Genomic DNA, 27,943 nt, shown 5'->3' with positions numbered 1-27,943 from the left:
AAGTTACACTATATAACAACGTTAATGTTTATAAGTACATTCTGCCCTTTGAAATGTAACTGGAACCTAAAACCTCATAAGTTTACAGTAATTACTGGAAAATGCCAAGGGGGGAACAATGTCTATTGACCTATGTCGATTCGGTTGGGTATTCAGACTAACCGCCTCTTCCACCAGCTGAATATCCACTTGGTACAGTATTCTGGTTAATTTGCGTTGGAGTTTGGTGCCTATGGTCATGAAACTGGAGCTGTTTACCAAAGAAAGATTTCGGTTATAAACCGGTATTATTAGTGACTGAGCCCAGGAGTCTTCTCTATGTCACCAAGACAGATAACAGTACATCCCAGCTTTGTTTATTGTTGTGCTTTGGGAGGGGTGGGGGGGTGGGGGTGGGGGGTGGGGGGTTGATATCAGGTATATTGTATACATTTACGGCAATATAGGATGAGTAACGATGACAACACAGAGATGTATGTTTAAACAGTCACATAGTTTGGGGGAACTAAGGATAGAGGTTCATGAGAGGAACTCCTTCTGTGCATACTATTGATTCAGGTCAAATAGCACCTTCCATGGACTTCCTGATCAAATACAACAGGAGTTTTAAATGGAGTTATAGGAGCTAATAAACCAGACAGTGGGTGTTTGGATTTTCAGATGTAGAGAAGACACATATGGTGCATGCCTGCCTCTTGGCTTGCTATGGAGAATGGTGGTACGTGTCTGTGTGAAGGTTATTGTGATTCAGGAAGGTCTTATTATAGTGCTTCTGGTCCATTCTCTAGGGTGAGAGAGTTAGTGGGATTGACTGAGATGCCCTGTAACTGACAGACTGAGTTCATGGAACAACAAGGGGAGTGACTGTCAGTCCAAATAATATTGGGTTGACAAGTTGCCATGGAAACCCCAATGTAGACACATTTTTGGTTAGCACTCTTTATCCTCAACCAGACAAACACTTCAATATGATCCACATCTGCTGTAGACCGTTAGGATCTAATGGTCTTTGTGGTTCTTGTGATCATCACTACAGCCTAGCCCCTATGAAATTAAAACCACCTGAAAATCTTGCAATGTTGTGTAAATCTCCACCAAATCTTAGCACCTCTATATGTAGAGCAGAGCACACTACTAATCTGTTGTGGGAATCAGTGTGGAGGTCATGCATGTTGTACCATCAGGAAGCAGATTCTTTCCATGTCGGTCATCGTAACATAAACATTGCCATGGGCAGATCAACCAAAGTCCCAACATCAAAACCAGTTAGGGAAGTTAAAAGCAATGTCATCCCTACAAGGAAACATGACTGAAATGACCGACCTGCACCTGTGTGTGGATGTGGGTTACAATTCACTTGTGTGGATGTGGGTTACAATTCCCCAGTGTGGATGTGGGTTACAAATCTCCTATGTGGATGTGGGTTACAATTCACCTGTGTGGATGTGGGTTACAATTCCCCTGTGTGGATGTGGGTTACAATTCACCTGTGTGTGTGATACAGCCAGGCAGCAGCCAGCCAGGGACAGGGGACCACCACAACTTCCTTTTGGAGTTTGCTGTTCCATTGTCTCCATGGCAGCCACCCTTCTTCTCCGTGGCAACAATAGAGACTCTAGGGGGGCAATGTAAGCTCGGCTGCAGCCCTGGCGATGTTGATTAGCCTTATTGTCTGAGATGCTTGATAGCGCTAAGGGGAGCAGATGAATATAACGCAGAAATGAGAGCATGTTAAAGAGAGGAAATGAATAATGGGCCAATTGAGAATCTCGGCACGTTGTTGCCTAGAGACATGGGACCTTCCATTGTGCTTGAGTTGGTTATTCAGGTGTTGGGATATCACACTTGCTTGATAAGGATGATATGAGTATGGCACATCTAACCTGAAGATACTAGAATGTGTTTTTTCACCAATCATCAGCCATCTGTAAGCCCTGTTCGCAATCAACATGTGTACTCTAGGCATCACCCCATACACGGTTGTTTATGGAAGAATTAGGGGGTTCCTGCATGGAAGTTGTTTACTGGGGATTATTAAAGTCCCAATGCAGCCGGTTTTTATCTCAATATCAAATTATTTCTGCGGAACAATTTAGTGCCTTGCTGTAATAGTTTTCCATTAAAATAGTCAAAAAGAAACAAAAATAGCTTTTTGGCAAAAAACGGTTTCTCAAAAAATGATTTTGCTAGGACTGTCTGGGAGTGGTCTGAGTGGGGAGGGGAAAAGCTGTTATTGGAAGAGAGGTTTGGAACCCTCTTTCTTATTGGTCTATTTACTAATTTATCACCTGGTAATGTCACCAGGCAGGCCAAAACTCCATCCCACCAAAACAATTAATTTTCAGACGGTCTTTTCCAGCTCTTACATTAAATGGGCATTATCATCTTTTTCACAATTTCAAAGTATTATTATATACAACACAGGAAAATCACGGGGCTTTAAAACCTGTACCGCCTGGTGATGTCATTTTGAAGGTCCTGCAAAGATTGTATTATCAACCAGCAACTATCAGGAAATAAAACGGATCACATTTTTTCACACTGTTACAGTGTTCATTTAATTCTAATCAATTTTGTACAATATGATACAAAACACTGGGCCTTTAAGTTCCTGCCTAAGTGACATGACAAGATGGCGTATTGAAAACACAGCGTTGCAAATCACCTCAAGATAAAAACTTTATATTCAATATCAGTAAGTTAGACTAAATATTAGCACTTCATATACTCGTGGGCAATAACATTCAACCTGGATAATAATACAAAACAAGTCATAAGGCTAGAGAAATGTATCGACAAATATTACAACAACAAGCAACACTCAAACATGACGGAGTGTAAACAAGGAGAATCAAACTCCAAGAGAAAACGTGACTCCTCGATGGATACAGATGATTTATGCTTTTCACCACTGGGACTGGTAAGTATGGAAAGCGATCTGTTGAAGTCGATAAATGACAAACTGGGCATACTAGAGTTGGTCAGTAAGGATGTTAAAGAGTTGAAGGCAAACTTGAAATTAGTGACGAAAAAGCTGCGATAATGGAGAAAGATATACAAAAAAGCTAAAAGGGACAGTTACTAAAATAGAATCGGATGTTAAGGAACTTAAAAGGGAGAACAACTTTCTGAGAGAAGCCTTACTAGACATACAGACTAGATCGATGAGAGAAAATCTAGTACTAGTACGGGTATCCAAAAAAAAGAAGGAGAGGTTACCAAAAATATTGTGAAGGACTTCTTACAGCGCTTCAAATCCCACTCGATGCTGTCGATAAAATCCAACTCGAACGTGTACACCATTTCGGACAAAGAGGACAGAGATATGAGCGTCCAATCGTTGCCAAATTTGCTTTCTTTAAGGATAAAGTAATGGTTGAAAGCCTAGGTAAAAGACTTGCTGGCACGAAAATAGGCATGAATGATCAGTTCCCGAGGGAGATTGCAGAACGGTGCAAAGTTCTGTACCCAATCTTCAAGGAAAATAGATTAAAAGGGAAGCGTGTTGCTCTCATAGTTAATAAACTGTATATTGGCAACCAAATATTCCGTGACACAAAGACTACTCCATGGCTATTCTGAAAGTTCTAATAGAGGAGTCGAATAATGGAACACCCAATACTAGTCATGGTAGGGATTGTAATAATAAAACACATTTATAGTATTTATAGTACTTTATAAAGGGATAAGACAGTATTACAAGAAAGGATAAGAAGCGAAATAATACATCTTCAAATATAACTAATTAGAATAAAATCAACATAGTGGAGATAAAAATATAGCAAACAGAAGACATAGAAGGCACAGTATGTGGGTATGTGTGGATGTATTGTGATGGAAGGTGTGGTGTGCGTTTTTGTCTTTGGAAAAGTGTGGCGTAAAGTGAGTGAGAAAGGAAATGGTTGCATATCCCAGAACCAACGTGTGTCTGTGAGCAGGGGTTGTGAGAGAGAGCTTTCAATTTTGTGCAGATGAGGGATATACATTTTAATATAAAGTATACATCTAATCTATTATTTTATTGTCCTATCATGGAACAGTCCCCAACCCTATTGTCAAGGCCGGGCGTAGGTGTGGTGTGGAATCAATTGCAGGATGCAGATGCAAGTCCAAAAACACTTTAATAAAGTCCACAGAAACAACGGCTATAAACAGAGCCGGTTGAACAAGGGAAAAATACGGAAACGCCCAGACATCGCCCTACACACTGGACAGACCACTCCTTGAGAGCCCTCTGTTGCCACGAAATAGAGGGATTATGAGTAATCAACCAGGGAATCCCCAGCACCACCGGATACGCAGGAGAGTCTATAAGATATAGCTGAATAGTCTCCTCATGACCCTCCTGCGTCCCCATCCTAAGTGGAGCTTTGACCTCCCTAATCAACCCCGATCCCAACGGACGGCTATCTAAAGCATGTACAGGGAAGGGACTACTGACTGGAAGGAGGGGAATCCCTAACTCAGCACAAAATCGCCGATCTATAAAATTCCCAGCTGCGCCTGAATCTACTAACGCCTTATGCTGGGAATGAGGTGCAACCTGTGGGAAGCACACAGGTATGGTTAGGTGATCAACAGAGAGCTCTGGGTAAGTGGGGCGCCTACTCACCTGGTGGGACTCCCCAGAGCGTGGCCTGCCGTCTCTCCCCCTAGGAGACCCCCCCCAGCACCTGGCCGCAGTGTGTCCTCCACGGCCACAGTAGGTACAGGGGTTGGTTCCCCTGGGGCTCCTTCTCCTCTCCTCTCTAGCGCCAGCACCCCCGAGCTCCATAGGACTAGGCTCGGAGGTGCTGGAGGGTGGAATGGACAACCCCCACTCAGGACGTCCGCGGGTGGCCAACAGGGTGTCGAGGCGAATGGCCATGTCAACTAACTGGTCAAACGTGAGGGTGGTGTCCCTGCAGGCCAACTCACGACGGACGTCCTCCCGTAGGCTGCAGCGGAAGTGGTCTATGAGGGCCCGCTCATTCCACCCTGCGTCTGCCGCTAGAGTCCGGAACTCCAGTGCAAAATCCTGTGCGCTCCTCTTCCCCTGTCGGAGGTAGAATAGACGTTCTCCCGCCGCCTTCCCCTCAGGTGGATGGTCGAATACAGCCCTGAAGCGACGGGAGAACTCCGCATAGGTGATCGTCGCGGGGTCTATTCTCCTCCATTCGGCGTTGGCCCACTCCAACGCCTTGCCGGTGAGACAGGAGATGAGGGCGGAAACGCTCTCGTGTCCCACGGGCACCGGGTGTACGGTGGCGAGGTAGAGTTCTACTTGTAGGAGGAAACCTTGACACCCGGCAGCGGTACCATCATACGCCCTCGGGAGAGAGAGCCGAATCCCACTGGGTTCCGGAGCGTGGACTAAGGGACTGACCGGTGCTGGTGGTACTGTGGGAGGAGGCGTGTGTGCCCAACTGGTCTCCAGGCGATGCAGGGTATTCATTACTCCTTGTAATGCGTTGGTGATCTGGGCTATCCTGTCATCCTGTCCGCGGACGCGCTCCTCCCATGACTCGGTCGCTGCTGCTGCTCCTGCTGATTCCATGAGTGGTGTGTAGTTCTGTCAAGGCCGGGCGTAGGTGTGGTGTGGAATCAATTGCAGGATGCAGATGCAAGTCCAAAAACACTTTAATAAAGTCCACAGAAACAACGGCTATAAACAGAGCCGGTTGAACAAGGGAAAAATAAACGCACTCAGCGTAAAAGTACAACAAACGCACAACGTGCGGACTCTCTAATAACATAGAGCACAAACCGACTGGCAACACCTGCTGACATAGAACAACTACACACAACCACAAGACAGAAACAACGAGAACTTAAAGGACACATAATCAAGACGAAATGAGCAACAGGTGTAACAAATCAGACCAAACCAAACACACACAGACACAACGAACGGTGGCAGCTAGTACTCCGGGGACGACAACCGCCGAAGCCTGCCCGAACAAGGAGAAGGAGCAGCCTCGGCCGAAACCGTGACACCTATATCCTAGACACCCACCTGAGCAACCCATACACCAAAGAGAAGTCCCCATCTGTTTTATGGCCCTGCTGTAAGTTACCTATATGCAGCCAAAACAGAAAGATGAATGCGGTCAGAGACCTACTAGAGTAGCACAGCCCCCTCAAGATTCTGAGCCTGCCTGGCAGGGTTGGTCCAACAAAGCCAGAGCCCCCTGATGGGAGAGCATAATATACAAGGAAATTCTCAAAGCTGCTAATGAGAACCTTGAGGACCTGGTACCTAGCTGTGCTGGCAACACTGGCTGCAGTAACCCATGGAGGGGGTCACACTCGGACAATCAGAGAGGGGGCATATTATTGTGGCCCTGGTGGCACAAAATAATCAAAGGTCTGACTGCTCGGAGTTGCTTGTGAAAAATGGTTACAACGGGGGACCAGAATGATTGTATCTCAGGGGAAGAGGGTGGATCTGATCTCCATCAAATCTCAATTTTTTGTCAATTTTTGCTCAATCTTGCATGCTTTCTCAAACAGCTGTAACTGTATATGCATTCGTAAATCAGGTCCTTTCTTGAGTTCAATCAATCAATCAATCAATTTTATTTTATATAGCCCTTCTTACATCAGCTAATATCTCGAAGTGCTGTACAGAAACCCAGCCTAAAACCCCAAACAGCTAGTAATGCAGGTGTAGAAGCACGGTGGCTAGGAAAAACTCCCTAGAAAGGCGAAAACCTAGGAAGAAACCTAGAGAGGAACCAGGCTATGAGGGGTGGCCAGTCCTCTTCTGGCTGTGCCGGGTGGAGATTATAACAGAACCATGCCAAGATGTTCAAAAATGTTCATAAGTGACAAGCATGGTCAAATAATAATCAGGAATAAATCTCAGTTGGCTTTTCATAGCCGATCATTAAGAGTTTGAAAACAGCAGGTCTGGGACAGGTAGGGGTTCCATAACCGCAGGCAGAACAGTTTAAACTGGAATAGCAGCAAGACCAGGCGGACTGGGGACAGCAAGGAGTCACCACGGCCGGTAGTCCCGACGTATGGTCCTAGGGCTCAGGTCTCTCAGTTGGCTTTTCATAGCCGATCATTAAGAGTTGAAAACAGCAGGTCTGGGACAGGTAGGGGTTTCGTAGCCGCAGGCAGAACAGTTGAAACTGGAATAGCAGCAAGGCCAGGCGGACTGGGGACAGCAAGGTGTCATCATGCCCGGTAGTCCTGACGTATGGTCCTAGGGCTCAGGTTCTCAGAGAGAAAGAGAGAACGAGAGAATTAGAGAGAGCATACTTAAATTCACACAGGACACTGGATAAGACAGGAGAAGTACTCCAGGTATAACCAACTAACCCCAGCCCCCCGACACATAAACTACTGCAGCATAAATACTGGAGGCTGAGACAGGAGCGGTCCGGAGACACTGTGGCCCCATCCGAAGAAACCCCCGGACAGGGCCAAACAGGAAGGATATAACCCCACCCACTCCGCCAAAGCACAGCCCCCGCACCACTAGAGGGATATCCCCAACCACCAACTTACAATCCTGAGACAAGGCCGAGTATAGCCCACAGAGATCTCCACCACAGCACAAACCAAGGGGGGGGCGCCAACCCAGACAGGAAGATCACGTCAGTAACTCAACCCACTCAAGTGACGCACCCCTCCCAGGGACGGCATGAAAGAGCACCAGCAAGCCAGTGACTCAGCCCCTGCAACAGGGTTAGAGGCAGAGAACCCCAGTGGAGAGGGGAACCGGCCTGGCAGAGACAGCAAGGGCTGTTCGTTGCTCCAGCCTTTCCGTTCACCTTCACACTCCTGGGCCAGACTACACTCAATCATATGACCTACTGAAGAGATAAGTCTTCAGTAAAGACTTAAAGGTTGAGACTGAGTCTGCGTCTCTCACATGGGTAGGCAGACTGTTCCATAAAAATGGAGATCTATAGGAGAAAGCCCTGCCTCCCGCTGTTTGCTTAGAAATTCTAGGGACAATTAGGAGGCCTGCGTCTTGTGACCGTAGCGTACGTATTGGTATGTACGGCAGGACCAACTCGGAAAGATAGGTAGGAGCAAGCCCATGTAACGCTTTATAGGTTAACAGTAAAACCTTGAAATCAGCCCTTGCCTTAACAGGAAGCCAGTGTAGGGAAGCTAGCACTGGAGTAATATGATCAAATTTCTTGGTTCTAGTCAGGATTCTAGCAGCCGTATTTAGCACTAACTGAAGTTTATTTAGTGCTTTATCCGGGTAGCCGGAAAATAGAGCATTGCAGTAGTCTAACCTAGAAGTAACAAATGCATGGATTAATTTTTCTGCATCATTTTTGGACAGAAAATTTCTGATTTTTGCAATGTTACGTAGATGGAAAAAAGCTGTCCTTGAAACAGTCTTGATATGTTCGTCAAAAGAGAGATCAGGGTCAAGAGTAACGCCTAGGTCCTTCACAGTTTTATTTGAGACGACTTTACAACCATCAAGATGAATTGTCAGATTTAACAGAAGATCTCTTTGTTTCTTGGGACCTAGAACAAGCATCTCTGTTTTGTCCGAGTTTAAAAGTAAAAAGTTTTCAGCCATCCACTTCCTTATGTCTGAAACACAGGCTTCTAGCGAGGGCAATTTTGGGGCTTCACCATGCTTCATTGAAATGTACAGCTGTGTGTCATCCGCATAGCAGTGAAAGTTAACATTATGTTTTCGAATAACATCCCCAAGAGGTAAAATATATAGTGAAAACAATAGTGGTCCTAAAACGGAACCTTGAGGAACACCGAAATGTACAGTTGATTTGTCGGAGGACAGACCATTCACAGAGACAAACTGATATCTTTCCGACAGGTAGGATCTAAACCAGGCCAGAACTTGTCCGTGTAGACCAATTTGGGTTTCCAGTCTCTCCAAAAGAATGGAGAGTTGAGTTGGGTTCTGGGATGTAACAACCGTTGAGCATCTGAGCTTATGGTTGATTGTGGAGGAAAGGGGTTGAGTGTGTTAGAGTGCGTGTGTGTGTGTGTGTATCCCACATCTGTTGCAAGGGGGTAAGGATGTTAGGGATAATATAGAATGAACCACAATAATTGTTTGCTAAAATAGGAATTGCTTGACAAAAATGTAATGTAATACAATGGCAATCCGGGTTATAGGTAGCAATCCTTCGCATGGACTGACAACATTTTTACGCATATTAATTGATAATGATGGAAATTAAGATATGCAAGATATTTGAATAGATATTTATTTTTAATAGCTATATATATATGGAGGTGAGAGCATTGGAAATGCTTTTGGAGGTTGACCTGCTTCTGTTTTGTGGGTGGCACTGTGTGCTGTTCTCGAAGGATGTGTCCTGGCCTCTCGGGAGGCCTAGGGATCCGGGGGGCCGGGGGTGGTATGCCGATCACTGGGATGACAACCCAACTTGGGATGGGGAGGGGCTTTAGCGGGGGGAATAGTGGAGAACAATTGGAGGGTTACTTAGTAGCAATGCAAATATCATGGTACAGCTATATGGACACTCAATCGCTATTGTATTTTTTATTGGTAAATTAACAAACATATATTATGATGAATAGATTTGAAACCTGTATCTCATTATGGTAAGTGGTGAAATAAGTATAGCCAGTTATAATTGTAATGGCTTAGCAGATAATAACAAAAGTATAACAATATTTACATGGCTCAAAGAGAAGGAATATAATGTCTATTGTTTACAGGAAATTCATTCAACAATTCTAGATGAAGTTGTGTGGAAAAAGGACTGGGGGGGCAAATATACTTCTCCCATGGGCAAAGAAACTCAAAAGGGGTGATGATATTAATTAACAGTAATTTCGTTGTCCAAACAGATCCGCAAGGTAGATGGATTATTTTAAATATGTTATTGGACCATAAACAGATATGGCTCATGAACCTTTACGGACCAAATAATGATGATCCACACTTCTTTGACAATATATATAATAAATGATCAACCCTGCAAGAAATACAAGACTCTATTATTATGGTGGGAGATTATAATACAGTTTTAAATAGCTAAATGGACCGTAAAGGAAATCACACTACAAACTATCACCCTCATGCTCTTAAGGAAATCATGATAGGGGAAAGAATGCGGTCGGACCATCATATAATTGGCATATACATTACTCTTACTGAATTTCCACGTGGGCGAGGATATTGGAAATGTAATCAAAGCCTATTGGATGATAACTTGTTTTTAACTAGAACAGAGGAATTTATAACTGCATTTTTTCTGGCATAACATAGGTACAGCAAATCCCCTTATTGAATGGGACACTTTTAAATGTGCCTTTAGAGGCCATGCAATTCAGTACTCATCTCGAAAACAAAAGCAATTTAGGTCAAAAGAGTCCATACTAACAAAGGAAATAGAAGGTCTAACAGAACAGATAGATAGCAATAAAAACTGTAACATAGAGGCTCAGAATAAATTGGAGGAAAAACTAAAAGAAATGGAGAAACTTATTCAAGCAAGATCAAGTGTAATTTATTATTTAAAAAATCAAGCAAACTGGATGGAATATGGGAAAAAAATTCACCAAATTATTTTTTAAATATTCAACACAGAAATACTACCAAAAATAATTTACTGAAACTGGTTACAAATGATGGAGTCACGCATGATTCACCACATTATATTTTGAAGGAGGAAGCAAAGTACTTTAAGCATATGTTTTCGTTTCAGTTGCCTCCTTCTCCTCTGACTGAAGCTAATTGTAGATATTTTTTTCAATTGATAATGTAAAATTAACAGCCATACAGAAAGACTCATGTGAAGGTGAAATTACAGAGGAGGAAATTCTGGATGCAATTAAAGACTTTAAGTCCGGGAAAACTCCTGGGTTGGATGGCATACCAGCCGAGGACCGTTATTGGCATGTTTTAACCACTCCTATGTAAATGGTAGATTATCAGACACTCAAGAAGAAGGTCTGATTTCATTATTACTGAAACAGGATACAAGTGGGAAATATAAAGATCCAGTCCATTAAAAAAATTGGAGGTCCCTTACACTTCAGTGTTGTTAAAAAAATAAAATCTAGAAAAATGTATAGCGCATAGAATTAAAAAGGTATTGTCGGACATTATTCATTCTAATCAGACAGGTATTTTACATGGACGAAACATTGAAGATAATATAAGGCAAGTACTGGAAACAATAGAACACTATGAAAAATCTGGGAAACCAGGCCTGCTATTCATAGCAGACTTTGAAAAGGTATTTGATAAAGTACGACTGGAGTTTATATATAAATGCCTGGAGCATTTCAATTTTGGAGAATCTTTTATAAAATGGGTCAAAATCATGTATAGTAACCCTAGGTGTAAAATAGTAAATAATGGCTATTTCTCTGAAAGTTTTAAACTGTATAGAGGAGTAAAACAAGGTTGTCAACTATCGGCATAACTATTTATTATGGCCATCGAAATGTTAGCTATTAAAATCAGATCCAACAATAATATATATTATTGTTGGCCCCACGGGGGGCCAGTATATAAAAAATAAAAAAAAATAATAAAAAAATAATAACTCACTAACTGTAAGTCGCTCTGGATAAGAGCGTCTGCTAAATGACTAAAATGTAAAATGTAATATCAAGGGATTATAAATCCAGGGCTTAAAAACAAATGTGTCATTGTACGCTGATGATTGATGTTTTCTTTCAAATCCACAACTTGAATCCCTCCACAGCCTCAGAGAGGATCTATATACATTTTCTAACCTCTCTGGATTGCAACCAAATGATGATAAATGCACTATATTATGTATTGGATCACTAAAAAATAAAATCTTTACATTACCGTGTAGTTTACCAATAAAATGGTCTGATGGTGATGTGGATTTACTCGGAATACATATCCCAAATGAAATAAATGATCTCACTCAAATACATTTTTATAGAAAGTTAGCAAAAATAGATAAGATCTTGCTACCATTGAAAGGTAAATACCTGTCTATTTGTGGAAATATCACCCTGATTAACTCTTTAGTATTATCCCAGTTTACCTATTTGCTTATGGTCTTGCTCACGCATAGCGAACTGTTTTTTAAATTATATGAGAAAAAAATATTCCATTTTATTTGTAATGGCAAACCAGACAAAATGAAACGGGCCTATTTATTTAATGAATATGAATTCGGAGGACAGAAATGATTAAATATTAAAGCATTAGACCTATCACTGAAAGCTTCAGTCATACAAAAGTTAGACTTAAATCCGAACTGGTTCTCTAACAAATTAGAAAGATTGTCTCACCCCATGTTCAAGAATGGCCTTTTTCCCTTTATTCAGATTACAACTTCTCACTTTCAGTTATTTGAAAAGGAAATAATCTCCCAAATATCACTATTTCTAAAACAAGCCATAGAAAGTTGGTTGCAATTTCAATTTAATTCTCCAGAAACGACAGAACAAATAATGCAACAAATATTGTGGTTAAACTCAAATATACAAATGGATAAAAAGCCAGTATTTTTTATTTAAAAAAAAAAAGTATAATCTTCGTAAATGATATCATACGTAGGACTGGTGGTTATGTCGCACATGCAGCTAACAAAAACATATGGAAATGTCTGCTCAACCCAAAATTACAACCAAATAATTGCAGCATTAAGGGGGAAAAAGTAAGGAACTTGTCTGTAGGCCCTGCATTAAAGAACATACAGTGGGGGGAAAAAGTATTTAGTCAGCCACCAAATGTGCAAGTTCTCCCACTTAAAAAGATGAGAGAGGCCTATAATTTTCATCATAGGTACACGTCAACTATGACAGACAAAATGAGAAATAAAATACAGAAAATCACATTGTAGGATTTTTTATGATTTTATTTGCAAATTATGGTGGAAAATAAGTATTTGGTCACCTACAAACAAGCAAGATGTCTGGCTCTCACAGACCTGTAACTTCTTCTTTAAGAGGCTCCTCTGTCCTCCACTCGTTACCTGTATTAATGGCACCTGTTTGAACTTGTTATCAGTATAAAAGACACCTGTCCACAACCTCAAACAGTCACACTCCAAACTCCACTATGGCCAAGACCAAAGAGCTGTCAAAAGACACCAGAAACAAAATTGTAGACCTGCACCAGGCTGGGAAGACTGAATCTGCAATAGGTAAGCAGCTTGGTTTGAAGAAATCAACTGTGGGAGCAATTATTAGGAAATGGAAGACATACAAGACCACTGATAATCTCCCTCGATCTGGGGCTCCACGCAAGATCTCACCCCGTGGGGTCAAAATGATCACAAGAACGGTGAGCAAAAATCCCAGAACCACACGGGGGGACCTAGTGAATGACCTGCAGAGAGCTGGGACCAAAGTAACAAAGCCTACCATCAGTAACACACTACGCTGCCAGGGACTCAAATCCTGCAGTGCAAAACGTGTCCCCCTGCTTAAGCCAGTACATGTCCAGGCCCGTCTGAAGTTTGCTAGAGTCCAGTTGGATGATCCAGAAGAGGATTGGGAGAATGTCATATGGTCAGATGAAACCAAAATATAACGTTTTGGTAAAAACTCAACTCGTCGTGTTTGGAGGACAAAGAATGCTGAGTTGCATCCAAAGAACACCATACCTACTGTGAAGCATGGGGGTGGAAACATCATGCTTTGGGGCTGTTTTTCTGCAAAGGGACCAGGACGACTGATCCATGTAAAGGAAAGAATGAATGGGGCCATGTATCATGAGATTTTGAGTGAAAACCTCCTTCCATCAGCAAGGGCATTGAAGATTAAACGTGGCTGGGTCTTTCAGCATGACAATGATCCCAAACACACCGCCCGGGCAACGAAGGAGTGGCTTCGTAAGAAGCATTTCAAGGTCCTGGAGTGGCCTAGCCACTCTCCAGATCTCAACCCCATAGAAAATCTTTGGAGGGAGTTGAAAGTCCGTGTTGCCCAGTGACAGCCCCAAAACATCACTGCTCTAGAGGAGATCTGCATGGAGGAATGGGCCAAAATACCAGCAACAGTGTGTGAAAACCTTGTGAAGACTTACAGAAAACGTTTGACCTGTGTCATTGCCAACAAAGGGTATATAACAAAGTATTGAGAAACTTTTGTTATTGACCAAATACTTATTTTCCACCATAATTTGCAAATAAATTCATAAGAAATCCTACAATGTGATTTTCTGGATTTGTTTTCCTCATTTTGTCTGTCATAGTTGACGTGTACATATGATGAAAATTACAGGCCTCTCTCATCTTTTTAAGTGGGAGAACTTGCACAATTGGTGGCTGACTAAATACTTTTTTTCCCCCACTGTATGTATATATGTGTATATATGTATGTACATATATATGTGTGTGTGTATATGTGTATATATATATATATATATATATATATATATATATATATATATATATATATATATATACCTCCTCGAATCCAGGCTCTGTCGTAGCCGGCCGCGACCGGGAGACCCATGGGGCGGCACACAATTGGCCCAGCGTCGTCCAGGGTAGGGGAGGGAATGGCCGTCAGGGATGTAGCTCAGTTGGTAGAGCATGGCGTTTGCAACGCCAGGGTTGTGGGTTCGATTCCCAATGGAAGGCCAGTATGAAAAATAAATACAAATAATGTATGCACTCACTAACTGTAAGTCGCTCTGGAAAAGAGCGTCTGCTAAATGACTAAAATGTAAATGTGTATATATATCTATAAATACAATGGGGAGAACAAGTATATGATACACTGCCGATTTTGCAGGTTTTCCTACTTACAAAGCATGTAGAGGTCTGTAATTTTTATCATAGGTACACTTCAACTGTGAGAGACGGAATCTAAAACAAAAATCCAGAAAATCACATTGTATGATTTTTAAGTAATTAATTTGCATTTTATTGCATGACATAAGTATTTGATCACCTACCAACCAGTAAGAATTCCGGCTCTCACAGACCTGTTAGTTTTTCTTTAAGAAGCCCTCCTGTTCTCCACTCATTAGCTGTATTAACTGCACCTGTTTGAACTTGTTACCTGTATAAAAGACACCTGTCCACACACTCAATCAAACAGACTCCAACCTCCCCACAATGGCCAAGACCAGAGAGCTGTGTAAGGACATCAGGGATAAAATTGTAGACCTGCACAAGGCTGGGATGGGCTACAGGACAATAGGCAAGCAGCTTGGTGAGAAGGCAACAACTGTTGGCGCAATAATTAGAAAATGGAAGAAGTTCAAGATGACTGTCAATCACCCTCGGTCTGGGGCTCCATGCAAGATCTCACCTCGTGGGGAATCAATGATCATGAGGAAGGTGAGGGATCAGCCCAGAACTACACAGCAGGACCTGGTCAATGACCTGAAGAGAGCTGGGACCACAGTCTCAAAGAAAACCATTAGTAACACACTACGCCGTCATGGATTAAAATCCTGGAGAAGAGAAGGTCTGTATGGAGGAGTGGGCCAAAATCCCTGCTGCAGTGTGTGCAAACCTGGTCAAGACCTACAGGAAATGTATGATCTCTGTAATTGCAAACAAAGGTTTCTGTACCAAATATTAAGTTATGCTTTTCTGATGTATCAAATACTTATGTCATGCAATAAAATGCAAATTAATTACTTAAAAATCATACAATGTGATTTTCTGGATTTTTGTTTTAGATTCCGTCTCTCACAGTTGAACTGTACCTATGATAAAAATGCTTTGTAAATAGGAAAACCTGCAAAATCGGAAGTGTATCAAATACTTGTTCTCCCCACTGTATATATATATATGTATGAATATATTTGCGAGAGAAAAAAGCATGGGGTATTGGAAGTGATGCAGACAATTACATTGATGGAAGTTACAATCTATCTGCAATATTAAAGCTGATCTACCCCAAAAATAAAATCAAAAATAAATAAAAAAATAAATAAAAATAAACTAACAACAGAAATAAAAAATATAAAAAGATCCTGCATGGGAGTTTGATCATAAGATTTTTTAATGACTGATTTCTTAACCTTTTGTCTTTTTCTCTGTGTTCTCCCCTGCAGAACGAGCTCCCTCCTCCATACTACTCTGTTGAGGTGCACACCCTCCCACCCCTCCAGTCCTATGAAGAGGTAGTCTATGGAGCGGGTCCAAGGCACACTCCTCCCAACCAGCTATACTACATCCCCCAGCACCCCCCAACAGTGGCTTCGCAGCACGTCTGCCAGCCCAGTATATGTGAGTAGTACTCTCTGTCCCAGTTCTGTCCCAGTCCAGTTCCCTCCATTCCTTATTTGCTTTCAGGGGACTACAAACCACCAGTGAAAATAGTGCAAAATAATACAAGTTGAAACAGAAGTTGTATTAATACAAAAACATCCTTGAGAAGTGTGATTTTAACCTCTTCATTATGTCTCTGCATAATGTGGTGGCTATACACTGAGTGCACAGAACATTAGGAACACCTGCTTTTTCCATGACATAGAGTGACCAGGTGAATCCAGGTGAAAGCTATGATCCCTTACTGATTTAACTTATTAAATCCACTTCAATCAGTGTAGATGAAGGGGAGGAGACAGCTTAAAGATGATTTTTAAGCCTTGAGACAATTGAGACATGGATTGTGTATGTGTGCCATTCAGAGGGTGAATGGGCAAGACAAAATAATCAAGTGCCTTTGAACGGGGTATGGTTTAAGTGTGTAAAGAACTGCAACGCTGCTGGGGTTTTCACGCTCAACAGTTTCCCATGTGTTTCAAGAATGGTCCACTACCCAAAGGACATCCAGCCAACTTGACACAACTGTGGGAAGCATTGGAGTCAACATGGGCCAGCATCCCTGTGGAATGCTTTCGACACCTTGTAGAGGTCATGCCCCAACGAATTCAGGCTGTTCTGAAGGCTAAAGGGGGTGCAGCTCAATATTAGGAAGGTGTTCCTAATGTTTTGTACACTCAGTGTATGGTTTCAATATGGTCTCCTGAGTAAGATATATCTGTTTGCATGTATGCCGTGTGTGTTGTTCCAGCTCTTCCTGACAAGAAGAATAAATACAAATGCTGCCACCATCGTGCCAAGTGCTTTGGTGGGTCAGGAGGCATCGTTCTGTTGCTCCTGGCCATTGCCATCTGGCTCGGAGGTAAGGCCAGGGTTGTCTTTATATTTATTCATATGTTGTTGCTCATGTATATGTATGCCTGTTTATTCATTTATATGTAAGCTACTCTCTGATTCAGAGGGGTTGGGTTAAATGCGGAAGACACATTTTGGTTGAATGAATTCAGTTGTACGACTGACTAGGTATCCCCCTTTCCCTTCCCTACTGTATTTGTGTAGGCATTGACAGTCTTCCTCTCCTATCTCTTCCTCTGTCTCTCCTCTTCTCCCCACCCTTACACGTTCTCTGTGCCCGCAACCTACCCCATCCAACCCTACCCCCATCTCTCTCTCTCGGTCTCTTTCATTTCATATGTCTTTCTCTCTCTCTCTGGGTAGTGCGTTACGGTACCAGGTTGGCAACAGCGGCTGCCATCCGCGACCACCATGATGATGAGGGGCGCTATGAGAAGCTGTTGAGCGTGCCCGTGTATGACACCTGCTCCAACTCCACCGTCCAATGTGACGCTCTGCGAGACTGCCAACTGGGCACCGACGAGTCCAACTGTGGTAAGCACACACACACACACACACAACACACAGACAGACATAAATAAATAATTTCTGTAGATGTACAGAAATTAAAGCCAGGTGGACAGGTAGACATACACTCGACGTATGACAAGCAGACAAACATAACCCTTTTCGTATGTTATTATTCTATCCCCTCCTCTCCCTCTCTCCGCAGTGAGGTTTGGGGCGAATGGTGCTCTACAGGTCAGAACGTTTCAGGATGGTCGTTTCCTCCCAGTGTGTTACCAGGGATGGGACCACAGCTATGCCAACCAAACCTGTGCACAACTGGGCTTCAGAAAGTAAGACATCATCTTATTTCACAACAGCCATTTTATAAGCTACCTCACAAAGTAACTACTTTCTCTCACAACAGCCATGTTATCTTCTACCTTTAGAGAGTAATCACTTTCTCTCACAACAGCCATTTGTATACGCTACCTCTCAGAGTAACTACTTTCTCTCACAGACATTTGCTCAGTGACATCTAATTTCACTGCTGCCATTTTCTGTATTTACTCTCAGATTGATTCTCTGCGCTCCTCTCTCTCTGGGGTTGGTGTGCCTGTGGCAAATTGACTTTCTGGGAATGCTTCATGGGAGGGGAATTGATTCTAGTATTGTTTTGGCAGACAGAATCTAAATGTGTTTGTGTGTGTCGACCATACAGGTCCTTTGCAACCAAGGCAGTGAAATCCCAGCAGTCCATTGGTCTAACCCTGAACAACAGATCGTCTTTACCCATCCAGGGCCAGGTCAACGTCAGGTAAGAGAGCTCAACTCCTCTATAAATCTTAGCACTTATGTATTTACTCATTTTAGTCCCAGTAATGTTGAGGGAATGATGGTGTTAAGTCATACACTGTCATTATCTGTCATGACTGGTTGGGATGAAATGTTATGTCATCCTTATAACTGCATTATAAGCCTCATGAAGGCAGTTTCAAATCAACTGTAACCATGCTGCACATATCCCAGTGTGGTTCAATGTTAGATCCTGAGTTCCTGACATGGTTGTTCTTGTGTTGCTATGTAGCTCGTCCTGCCCTGACCAGAACACAGTCTCTCTGCAGTGTATTGGTAAGGAGCTCTCATCTGTTCATATCAACCTTCTGTTTGAAATATGACTTCTAGTTCAATTAGATACAAACATTTGACCACTTCTCCCCCTTTTCCCAGATTGTGGGCGTCAGCACTTGACCTCCCGGATCATAGGGGGCACTGTTGCCAAGCTGGGCCAATGGCCCTGGCAACTCTCTCTACATTTTGGTGGATCACACATCTGTGGAGGGGTCCTGGTGTCCCCTGACTTTGTGTTGACGGCTGCCCACTGCTTCCCCAGGTCAGTGACTAGAGGACAACAATGATCAGTTCCAAACTGATCCCTTGGCTCTAATTTTAGACACGCTATTTAGATCCTTGATAATAGCTCCACCTTAACCTCTCTGCTGCATTCATGACAAGTCGGAGTGAAATCCAACTTGTTTTGAACTCGTTGAGAATGCCAATTGACTAATGGCAAGCTAGCTACTCCAACAATAAACAGAACGTACAGCTATAATGCTGGTAAACATTGTAAAAAAAAACATAGATTTAAAATTACTTTTTGTTGTTGCATTTAACTGCCAAAAATGCTGTTGTCGAAGTAATTTCTTTAGTCAGAGTTCAGCATGTCGGACAAGTCGGAGTTCTCAGATGATGCCAGGGTTTCTGACTTTGAATTACTAGTTAGAGGACTGTTCAAATAGATTTTTTACCACTCAGAAGCTTGTATTTCCGAGTTTCCGACATGTCATGAACACACTATTAGCCTAAGGAGAATGTCAGTCCTTTTACTTACACATATCCATATAAAACACAGACTAGTAGTGAATCTGTGCAGCAACTTGCTCAGTGTGATTCAAGAACAAGCAGCATGACAACCCCTCATCACCTCAATAACCCTCACCTTGACAACCAATCTCCATAACTCAATTAAACATCTTATTACTATAATAATAATAATAATAATAATTATAATAATAATAATAACAATAATAGTAATAATATCTGTGTCATTGTCACGTTCGTCGGGAACAGATGAGGACCAAGGCGCAGCGTTGCAGGCAAACATACTCTTTTATTGAGCGAAACGCGATCAAAACAACAAAGACGGTAACGTGACAGTACACGGTCAAACACAACCAACTTGAAACAAGAACCCACAAAAACAAAGGAAAAACCGACAGTTTAAATATGGCTCCCAATCAGAGACAACCAGCAAACAGCTGACACTCGTTGCCTCTGATTGGGAGTCACTCAGGCCAACATAGAAATAGGGAACATAGATCTACACACCCTGGCTCAACATAACAGTGTCCCCAGAGCCAGGGCGTGACAGTACCCCCCCCTAAAGGCGCGGACTCCGACCGAGCCAACTAAATACCACAGGGGAGGGACCGGGTGGGCACTCCGCCTTGGCGGCGGATCTGGCTCTGGGCCCGATCCCCACTCCCTCTCCAACCCCCCAAAGTACCCCTGGTCCGGTCTGGCCCTGCTGGCCGGAGCCGGACTGACGACACGCACCCCTGGCTTGGTGCGTGGAACAGGAACGGACCGGACAGGGCTGACGATGCGCACCCCTGGCTTGGTGCGTGGAGTAGCAACTGGCCGGACCGGGCTGACGATACACACCCCTGGCTTGGTGCATGGAGCAGGAATGGACCGGACCGGGCTGACGATGCGCACCCCTGGCTTGGTGCGTGGAGTAGCAACTGGCCGGACCGGGCTGACGATACGCACCCCTGGCTTGGTGCGTGGAGCAGGAATGGGCCGGACTGGGCTGGCGACGCGCACAACAGACTTGGTGCGGAGAGCAGGAACGGGCCGGACAGGGCTGACAAAACGCACCACAGACTTGGTGCGGGGAGCAGGAACGGGCCGGACCGGGCTGACGAAACGCACCACAGACTTGGTGCGGGGAGCAGGTACAGGCCGGGCCGGGCTGGCGACGCGCACCATTGGCTTGGTGCGGGGAGCAGGAACAGGCCGGGCCGGGCTGGCGACGCACACCATAGGTTTGGTGCGGGGAGCAGGAACAGGCCGGGCCGGGCTGGCGACGCGCACCATAGGTTTGGTGCGGGGAGCAGGAACAGGCCGGGCTGGGCTGGCGATGCGCACCATCGGCCTGGTGCGGGGAGCAGGAACAGGCCGGACCGGGCTGGCGACGCGCACCATAGGCTCGGTGCGGGGAGCAGGAACAGGCCGGGCCGGGCTGACGACACGCACCACAGGCTCGATGCGAGGAACAGGAACAGGCCGGACCGTACTGGGGACACACACCACTGGCCCTATGCAGGGATCAGGAACGGGCCGGACCGGACTGGTAACACACCCCAGTACCTCTCGCCGTGCCTCCACACTTTCCCTCTCCTCTGTGACCAGTGGCCCCCTTAACCTGGCGGCCTCCTCTGCACACCCGCTGGACCGCTCCATCGCGGCCTCCTGCTGCCCCGTCGTCCACGTCGTGAGCCCCCCCCTAAAAATTTTCTGGGGTTCTCTCCTCCCCGTGGACCAGGCCTCCCTAGTTCTCGCCAGACTCTCACCCCACTGCTTCAAAGTCCAACCTCTCTGCTCTTCACTTGGCTTGGCCCAGTCGAGACTCTTAATCCATTGCTCCATAGACCAGCCTCTCTTCTCTTCACTTAGCGGGGCCCAGTCGAGACTCCTACTCCACTTATCCCAGGTCCTTCCTCTCTCCTCTTCACGCTGCTTGGTCCAGTTTTGGTGGGTTCTTCTGTCACGTTCGTCGGGAACAGATGAGGACCAAGGCGCAGCGTTGCAGGCAAACATACTCTTTTATTGAGCGAAACGCGATCAAAACAACAAAAACGGTAACGTGACAGTACACGGTCAAACCCAACCAACTTGAAACAAGAACCCACAAAAACAAAGGAAAAACCGACAGTTTAAATATGGCTCCCAATCAGAGACAACCAGCAAACAGCTGACACTCGTTGCCTCTGATTGGGAGTCACTCAGGCCAACATAGAAATAGGGAACATAGATCTACACACCCTGGCTCAACATAACAGTGTCCCCAGAGCCAGGGCGTGACAGTCATAAGCTACACCCTTGGTTTGAGAAGTAAATTAATATCAATTTTATTCTCCTTTTATCCTTGCCAATTGAAGGTCTTTCCCCCCGGTTCTTGATGCCAGTAGGTGGCGTGTGTACGGAGGAGTGGTATCTCAAGACAAGCTTCCTTCTCCCTACCTCGTAGAGAAGATCATCGTGAATGAAAAATACAACAACATAACCAACGACCAGGACATCGCCATACTGAAGCTGGCCTCACCAGTGGATTTCACTAGTGAGTCCGGCTCTATTCCTACTATATCAGAGAAATGCTAGGGAAACGCTAGCGACAATGTTGGGACAGCACTGTAAAAATGTTTGCCCTTTGAGGCACTGTAAAAATGTTTGCCCTAAATGTCTGTGATGCATCCACTGTCAGAATGGTAATCTCATTTGTTTGTGTGTGCGTATGTGTGTGCGTATGTGTGTGTCATTTTTGTAACTGTGTGTGCTTGTGTCTGAAGTCTGTATGCCACTCTGTTTATCTAACTTCCTGTGTGTGTTTGTTATTCAGATGCAGTTCAGCCTGCCTGTTTGCCAGCCTTTGATCAGACATTCCCCAATGGAACCAAATGCTGGACCTCGGGATTCGGAACAATAGATAAGGCGGCAGGTAGGAAGAGAGACAAGGGAGTGGAGAGAGGGAGAGATATACTTAAGGAAAGTGAATACAGAATCCTTATCTAGAGTGAGACAACAGGGATGGACTGGGACCAGAATTCGGCCCGGGCATTTCTAACACACCGGCCCATTTCTATCCTCGAGGCCCCCACACCAGCCCTTTAAAAAATTACTATTAGCCAAACAATGATAATTCTGTACAAGAAACAACAACAATTAGGACAGGCCAACTTGGCTAAAAATGAACCAGCCAATCTGGCATTTTCCAGAATTGCTCTATGGCCTGTCCGTCTCTGTGAGACAGAGAGAGTGAGGTGGAGAAAGGAGGCTACACATGCATCGTTCATCCTATCTCAATGTCTCCTCGTTGCAGAAAACCATCATATATTCAGTAGAGCAACAGTTTGGCTAGAGCAACTAGCTATAGTGTCCCTAGCTGAAGTGTGTGTGTGTGTTTTGGGAATGACTGTGTACTGTATGTGTCCCTTCACAGCAAAACCGTCCAAAGACCTGATGGAGGTGACCGTTGACATCATTGACGTGCGTGTCTGTAACAGCTCCAAAGTATACTCCGGCAGTGTGTCCAACAACATGCTGTGTGCCGGAGATCTCAACGGGGGCAGGGACTCCTGTCAGGTACATGTCCACATACTGTAGTCCACATACTCTATTTACAGGCCTGGGGACTAATTTATAAACCTTGCGTACGTACAGAATATACCCCAAAACATGTGCGCTGCAGTTTTGCCGCAAAAGTTGGCATTTATAAAAACTGAACTTCATGTGAGAATATGCTTACCTCCACGCAAACTTGAGACCATGCTTACACACATTTTCAAGTGGTTGAAGTATTGCAAGCAAGTGTTTTTGTGCAAATGGGGGATATGATGACACGCCCCCCAAAAAAAGGAAAACATAATAAGATGCAGTTAGAGAGAAGAGCGAAAATCTACTGTATGTGTTTTGTTTTTAGAATCTAAAATAATTAGACACATGAACGTATTTACTATTTATTTTATTTTTATAACCATTGCAGAATAAATTCCTCACCTTTTCTGGCCGTGATGCTTTCCCGAAGTAGCCATATAAAATAATACCATGCGCATCTCTCATTTAATTGGGCCTAGTAAATAGATAGGCTATATATTTCATGTTTTGCTGTAGCCTATGCGATCCCATAGGCAGCGCGGTTTTAACATAACAGTTGAATTTAACAGGTGAACAGACAGTTGATATTTTACATTGAATTATGTATGCAACTACTGTAAGTAGCCTACTGTAATTTCAATTTTTTTGAGTAGCCTAGACAATGTTTCAGAATTTGCGAGCAGTCCAGCATATTTAGGTTGTGGGAAATGTCAATGCAAAACACTGTTGAATTAAAACGTTCTGCTGACAGGTCCACAACAATTAGCCACAGTTTTTTATTTCAGAAACTGTCACAGTCCTTTGCCAAATACAGTATAAATTATTGCAAAATATTAAAATATTCTGTCAAACCTCCAAAAACATTTCATCAAATTTGCAGTTGCTCTTTCTTTTAGAAACTACCATGGCCTAATTCCAGCAGTTCCAAATTATACAGCAAATAAAAGGCGTTATCGTCACCATAAAAGGAGAATGGAGGGCGTGTTCACACGCAGTTTTACGACAGGTCTGATTTATAATGGGAAACAAGTGTATGTATGGGGTACACCAAGTTTATAAATCTGTATTTTTTTTGTGTGAAATTTACGCAACGGTTATAAATGAGGCCGCTGTGGTGGTCTAGAGGTCTAAGCCACTGCCTCTGGAGCTTATGTACAATGTACCGCTGCCAGCATGGGTTCATTTTCGGCCCACTACTCTTTCGTCACTCTTTCTCCTACCTTTCACCTCTATCTCTCTCTATAGCATTAACATACAAAATACTTCTTTTTTTTTACAGCCATAGATGCAGAGTTTGGCAAATTGTCCTCCATATGGACACCAGATGTTCCATGACAGCAACATTCTGTGTTCTTCCCAGAGTCTAACTAACTGTCTTAGAACATTTGGTGCCAACATTATTCATTACAATTCTGAACTTCGATAGTCCACAGCTTTCGCCTCTCCCACTACTCAAATTCCCTTCTACCTCATCTGCTATCAATTACTTGAAAACATACAGTATATTGAAGCAGGTGCTTTCAACAACTCGGCCCCTCACTTCAACTGTTCACTCATCCCGTCTCTCCTTTCCTCTCACAGGGAGACAGTGGTGGTCCTCTGGTGTGCCAGGCCAGTGACAACCTTTGGCAGCTGGTGGGCGTGACCAGCTGGGGCAGCGGCTGTGGGAAGAGTAACAGGCCAGGGGTCTACACCAAGGTGTCCAGCCTACTGCCCTGGATCTACAGCAAGATGCAGGTGAGATGAATAAAAACGACCTGGATTGCCTGTGTTCTATCAAACCACACCATACAATACACACCTAATACACAGCTCACCTTCCCTTGACTTACATGATGTTAATTCTCATTGTTCCCTCTGCAGCTGGAGAGTCCTTGATGCCACTTCCTTTCAATTGACCTCACCACATCCTGTCTCTAAAGACCGCTGGCAGCCTGCTTTCTCCTTCCTCTCTGAACATCGCACCATGAAGTCCTCTCAGAATGATACTAGATTGACAGATCAAGATAGATAGATAGATAGATAGATAGGATAGAGCATAGTTCTTGTGTTCTTGTGTTCCTTTACTGTACCTTCTAAAATCACAAAATGCATTTTGTTTACTGTAGTTATGGCCAATGGCTGCTACAGTATGTATAATATGTGAATCTACACCAATACATTCTGTGCACTGATTCCAGTTTTGTGTTTAAATTATTATAATTCCCATCGCATTTTCTATCTTACGGTAAGTATATTTATGATATTTACCTGAGATAGGAGGTTCTAAGATGGCTGGCCTTTCTCTTTTTTTAAGTCTATGCACCCATCATATCCACTCATGCCTCCCATATCTCCTATGTTTAAAAAAAAAATGTATTTCAACAATTTTTGGGGAGACTGCATGCTTATTTTTGTAGAGATGCAATGTGCTTTGTGATGCATCTCCAGAAATGATTTAGTGTGAATTATGTGAAACTCATAGGAAAGAAAGGAGTATAACTACTTTAATGGTCTGTCCCTTACTCACAGCTGCACAGGACTCCTTTCTAGTCTCTTTCTTATTGTTGACTAAGGTGGATATCACCTTTTAGTGCAATAGTATAATATTTTTACCCTACCCTCCCTGAACGCTTGAAAAAATACAATTGACCCTCCCCTATACCCAAAATAATAATTAAAACATAAAGTGGATAGCAGGGAACATGCCTACCATTTACCCTTACTCCTAGGACAGACCAGAGCCTTAGATAAGCAGTTTTAGAAACTTTTCTTAGTTTTGTAAGGATTACATGGCAAAGTACCCAGAAGGCTGTGGATTCGCAGACCACCCCGGATAAGGGTAGGGTTGAAAATATATCCATTATAATAAAAGCACCTCGTGAATCTATTATCTTATTTGTGGTCTGATAAAAAATTGCCTTTCATAAACGCATTTCATGCAATTCATTTTACATGACTGGAGACAAGCAGAGACTTTTTTAATACCACAACAGAGCATGACAACGAATGAGCACATGCTGCAGCACCGTAGACACTTTGATTTCTATACAGGCTATTGTTAAAAAAGAGGATAGTCTAAGTTTTTAACAGTGCTAAAGTTGTCTATCAACTGTAAAAATGTAGCACAACAGAACCAGTTACAACTGAAGTGTCTGATCATCAATGAAATCAAGAAAAAGCCACTCGTTGTTTAACACAGCAGCTGTCACGGTTCAGACAGACGACCAGAGGACCACAATTGCGTCACACCAGAAAGTTTATTAAAACTTAAGGGAAAAGGGAAGTAGGGAGTGAATGAAGGCTCCAGGGGTAACAGGGATCCCGTCCAATGTGCTGGGTCTGTGCCCCCCCCAGTGGCAGCGATGCGTCCTATGAAGCCGGTGGTGGGTGGTCCAGAAGTCCTGGGAGGGGGAGACACAGACACAACAGGGCGGAATGAAACAAGGCAGCAGTACAGTTCAAGGGAAATCCAAAATACGTAGTAGCAAGGCAGAAGGCTGGTCAGAGTTACCGGGATTGAAGAGTAGTCAGGAGTCGTTATGGCAGAAGCAGGTCTGGATCTCCTGGGGCAGAAGAGTATCCAAAAATCAGGCAGGTCCGGGGTCACAAAACCAGGGTGAGCCAGAAGCGCGAGCAAACAGGTTCCGGGTGTGAGCTTTGCAGACGATCTGACACCGGAGAGCTGAAAGACAGGGCCTTAAATACTGGGAGAGGTAGTGGGTAATGCAGCGCAGCTGGCAGAGTAATTAGAGCAGAGCAGAGCAGGGACAGGTGGAGCTAGTTAGGCTGAGTAGAGAGAGTGGTGAGCAGAGTGGAAGAAAATTAAGGTGGTAACCCGGTGGAGTGAGAGGCTCATGACAGAACCCCCCCCCCAAGGGACGGCCCCAGAAGTCCCAAGAGCAACACCACGCCGGGCGGGAGGAGGGGAGCCGGAGGAGGGCTAGAACTCCTCCGAACGGTCCGAGTGAACGTCCTCATCCTCGGAGGAAGCCGGAGGGCCGTGGTCGGGAGATGGGACAGGTCCCGAGACAGGATCAGGCACAGGACAGGAAGCCGAGCGGGCAGGACGGTTAGGGACCCCTCTGGGGCGGCCCCTACGGATTGCAGGTTGATCAGGATGCCGTTGGTGGAAAGCGGTGATGAGAGTCCTATCCACAATCCGACTAGCTGGCACCCAGGTCCTTTCCTCAGGTCCATAGCCCTCCCAGTCAATGAGGTACTGGAGACCCCTACCCCTCCGTCTGGACCGAAGCAGGCGGCGGACGGTGTAAACCAGACCACCATCGACGAGCCGTGGAGGAGGAGGACAAGGCGCAGCAGGGACCAGCGGACTCTCATGGATGGGCTTAATCTTAGACACATGGAAAGTGGGGTGCACCCTCAGGGAATTAGGCAGTTGGAGCCGGACAGCAGTTGGGCTAATCACTCTTATGATAGGGAATGGGCCAATGAACCGAGGTGCCAGCTTCTGCGACTCCACCCTGAGTGGCAGGTTCTTCGATGACAACCACACCCTTTGACCAACATGGTAGGTGGGAGCAGGAATTCTCCGACGGTTGGCCCCGGTAGTGTAGCTGGCAACGGATCTGAGGAGTGTGGCTCGGGCTTGTGACCAGGTGCGGCGACATCGACGGGCAAAAGCAAGTGCAGATGGGCAAGTAACCTCCTCTTCCTGGCTGGCAAATAGAGGAGGCTGGTATCCATAAACACATTGGAAAGGGGACATACCGATGGCAGAGCAGGTCAGAGAATTGTGTGCGTACTCCACCCATGTCAATTGCTGCGACCAGGAGTGGGGGTTGCGTGAAGTCATGCATCGCAGTGCCTTCTCGAGCTCCTGATTAGCCCGCTCTGACTGCCCATTGGATTGGGGATGGAACCCGGAAGTCAGACTGACTGTGGCTCCCAGCAGGTGACAGAACTCCTTCCAAAAAGCGGAGGAGAATTGTGGACCACGGTCAGAAACTACATCCTTTGGCAGTCCGTGGATCCGGAAGACGTGT

General features: G+C 44.4%; 1 protein-coding gene across 1 annotated transcript; it reads left to right on the top strand.

The window, feature by feature from the left end:
- Positions 1-1,305: 1,305 nt before the first annotated feature.
- tmprss13a (transmembrane serine protease 13a) lies at positions 1,306-25,131 on the top strand (the record flags this gene model as incomplete). The annotated part of the gene is made up of 13 exons (XM_084147949.1): positions 1,306-1,341; positions 15,968-16,142; positions 16,933-17,043; positions 17,400-17,570; positions 17,749-17,875; positions 18,244-18,339; positions 18,610-18,653; positions 18,753-18,915; positions 21,746-21,924; positions 22,204-22,302; positions 22,804-22,946; positions 24,540-24,695; positions 24,822-25,131. The coding sequence occupies 13 exons, from the start codon at positions 1,306-1,308 to the stop codon at positions 24,834-24,836; spliced, it is 1,515 nt and encodes a 504-aa protein (XP_084004075.1). The 3' UTR covers positions 24,837-25,131.
- Positions 25,132-27,943: the final 2,812 nt, after the last annotated feature.

Source organism: Coregonus lavaretus (assembly GCF_964263955.1).
Source record: "Coregonus lavaretus genome assembly, chromosome: 30".
NCBI classification, from domain to species: domain Eukaryota; kingdom Metazoa; phylum Chordata; class Actinopteri; order Salmoniformes; family Salmonidae; genus Coregonus; species Coregonus lavaretus.
The sequence above is the reverse complement of the archived record's forward strand: the minus strand, read 5'-3'. Positions and strand labels throughout refer to the sequence as shown.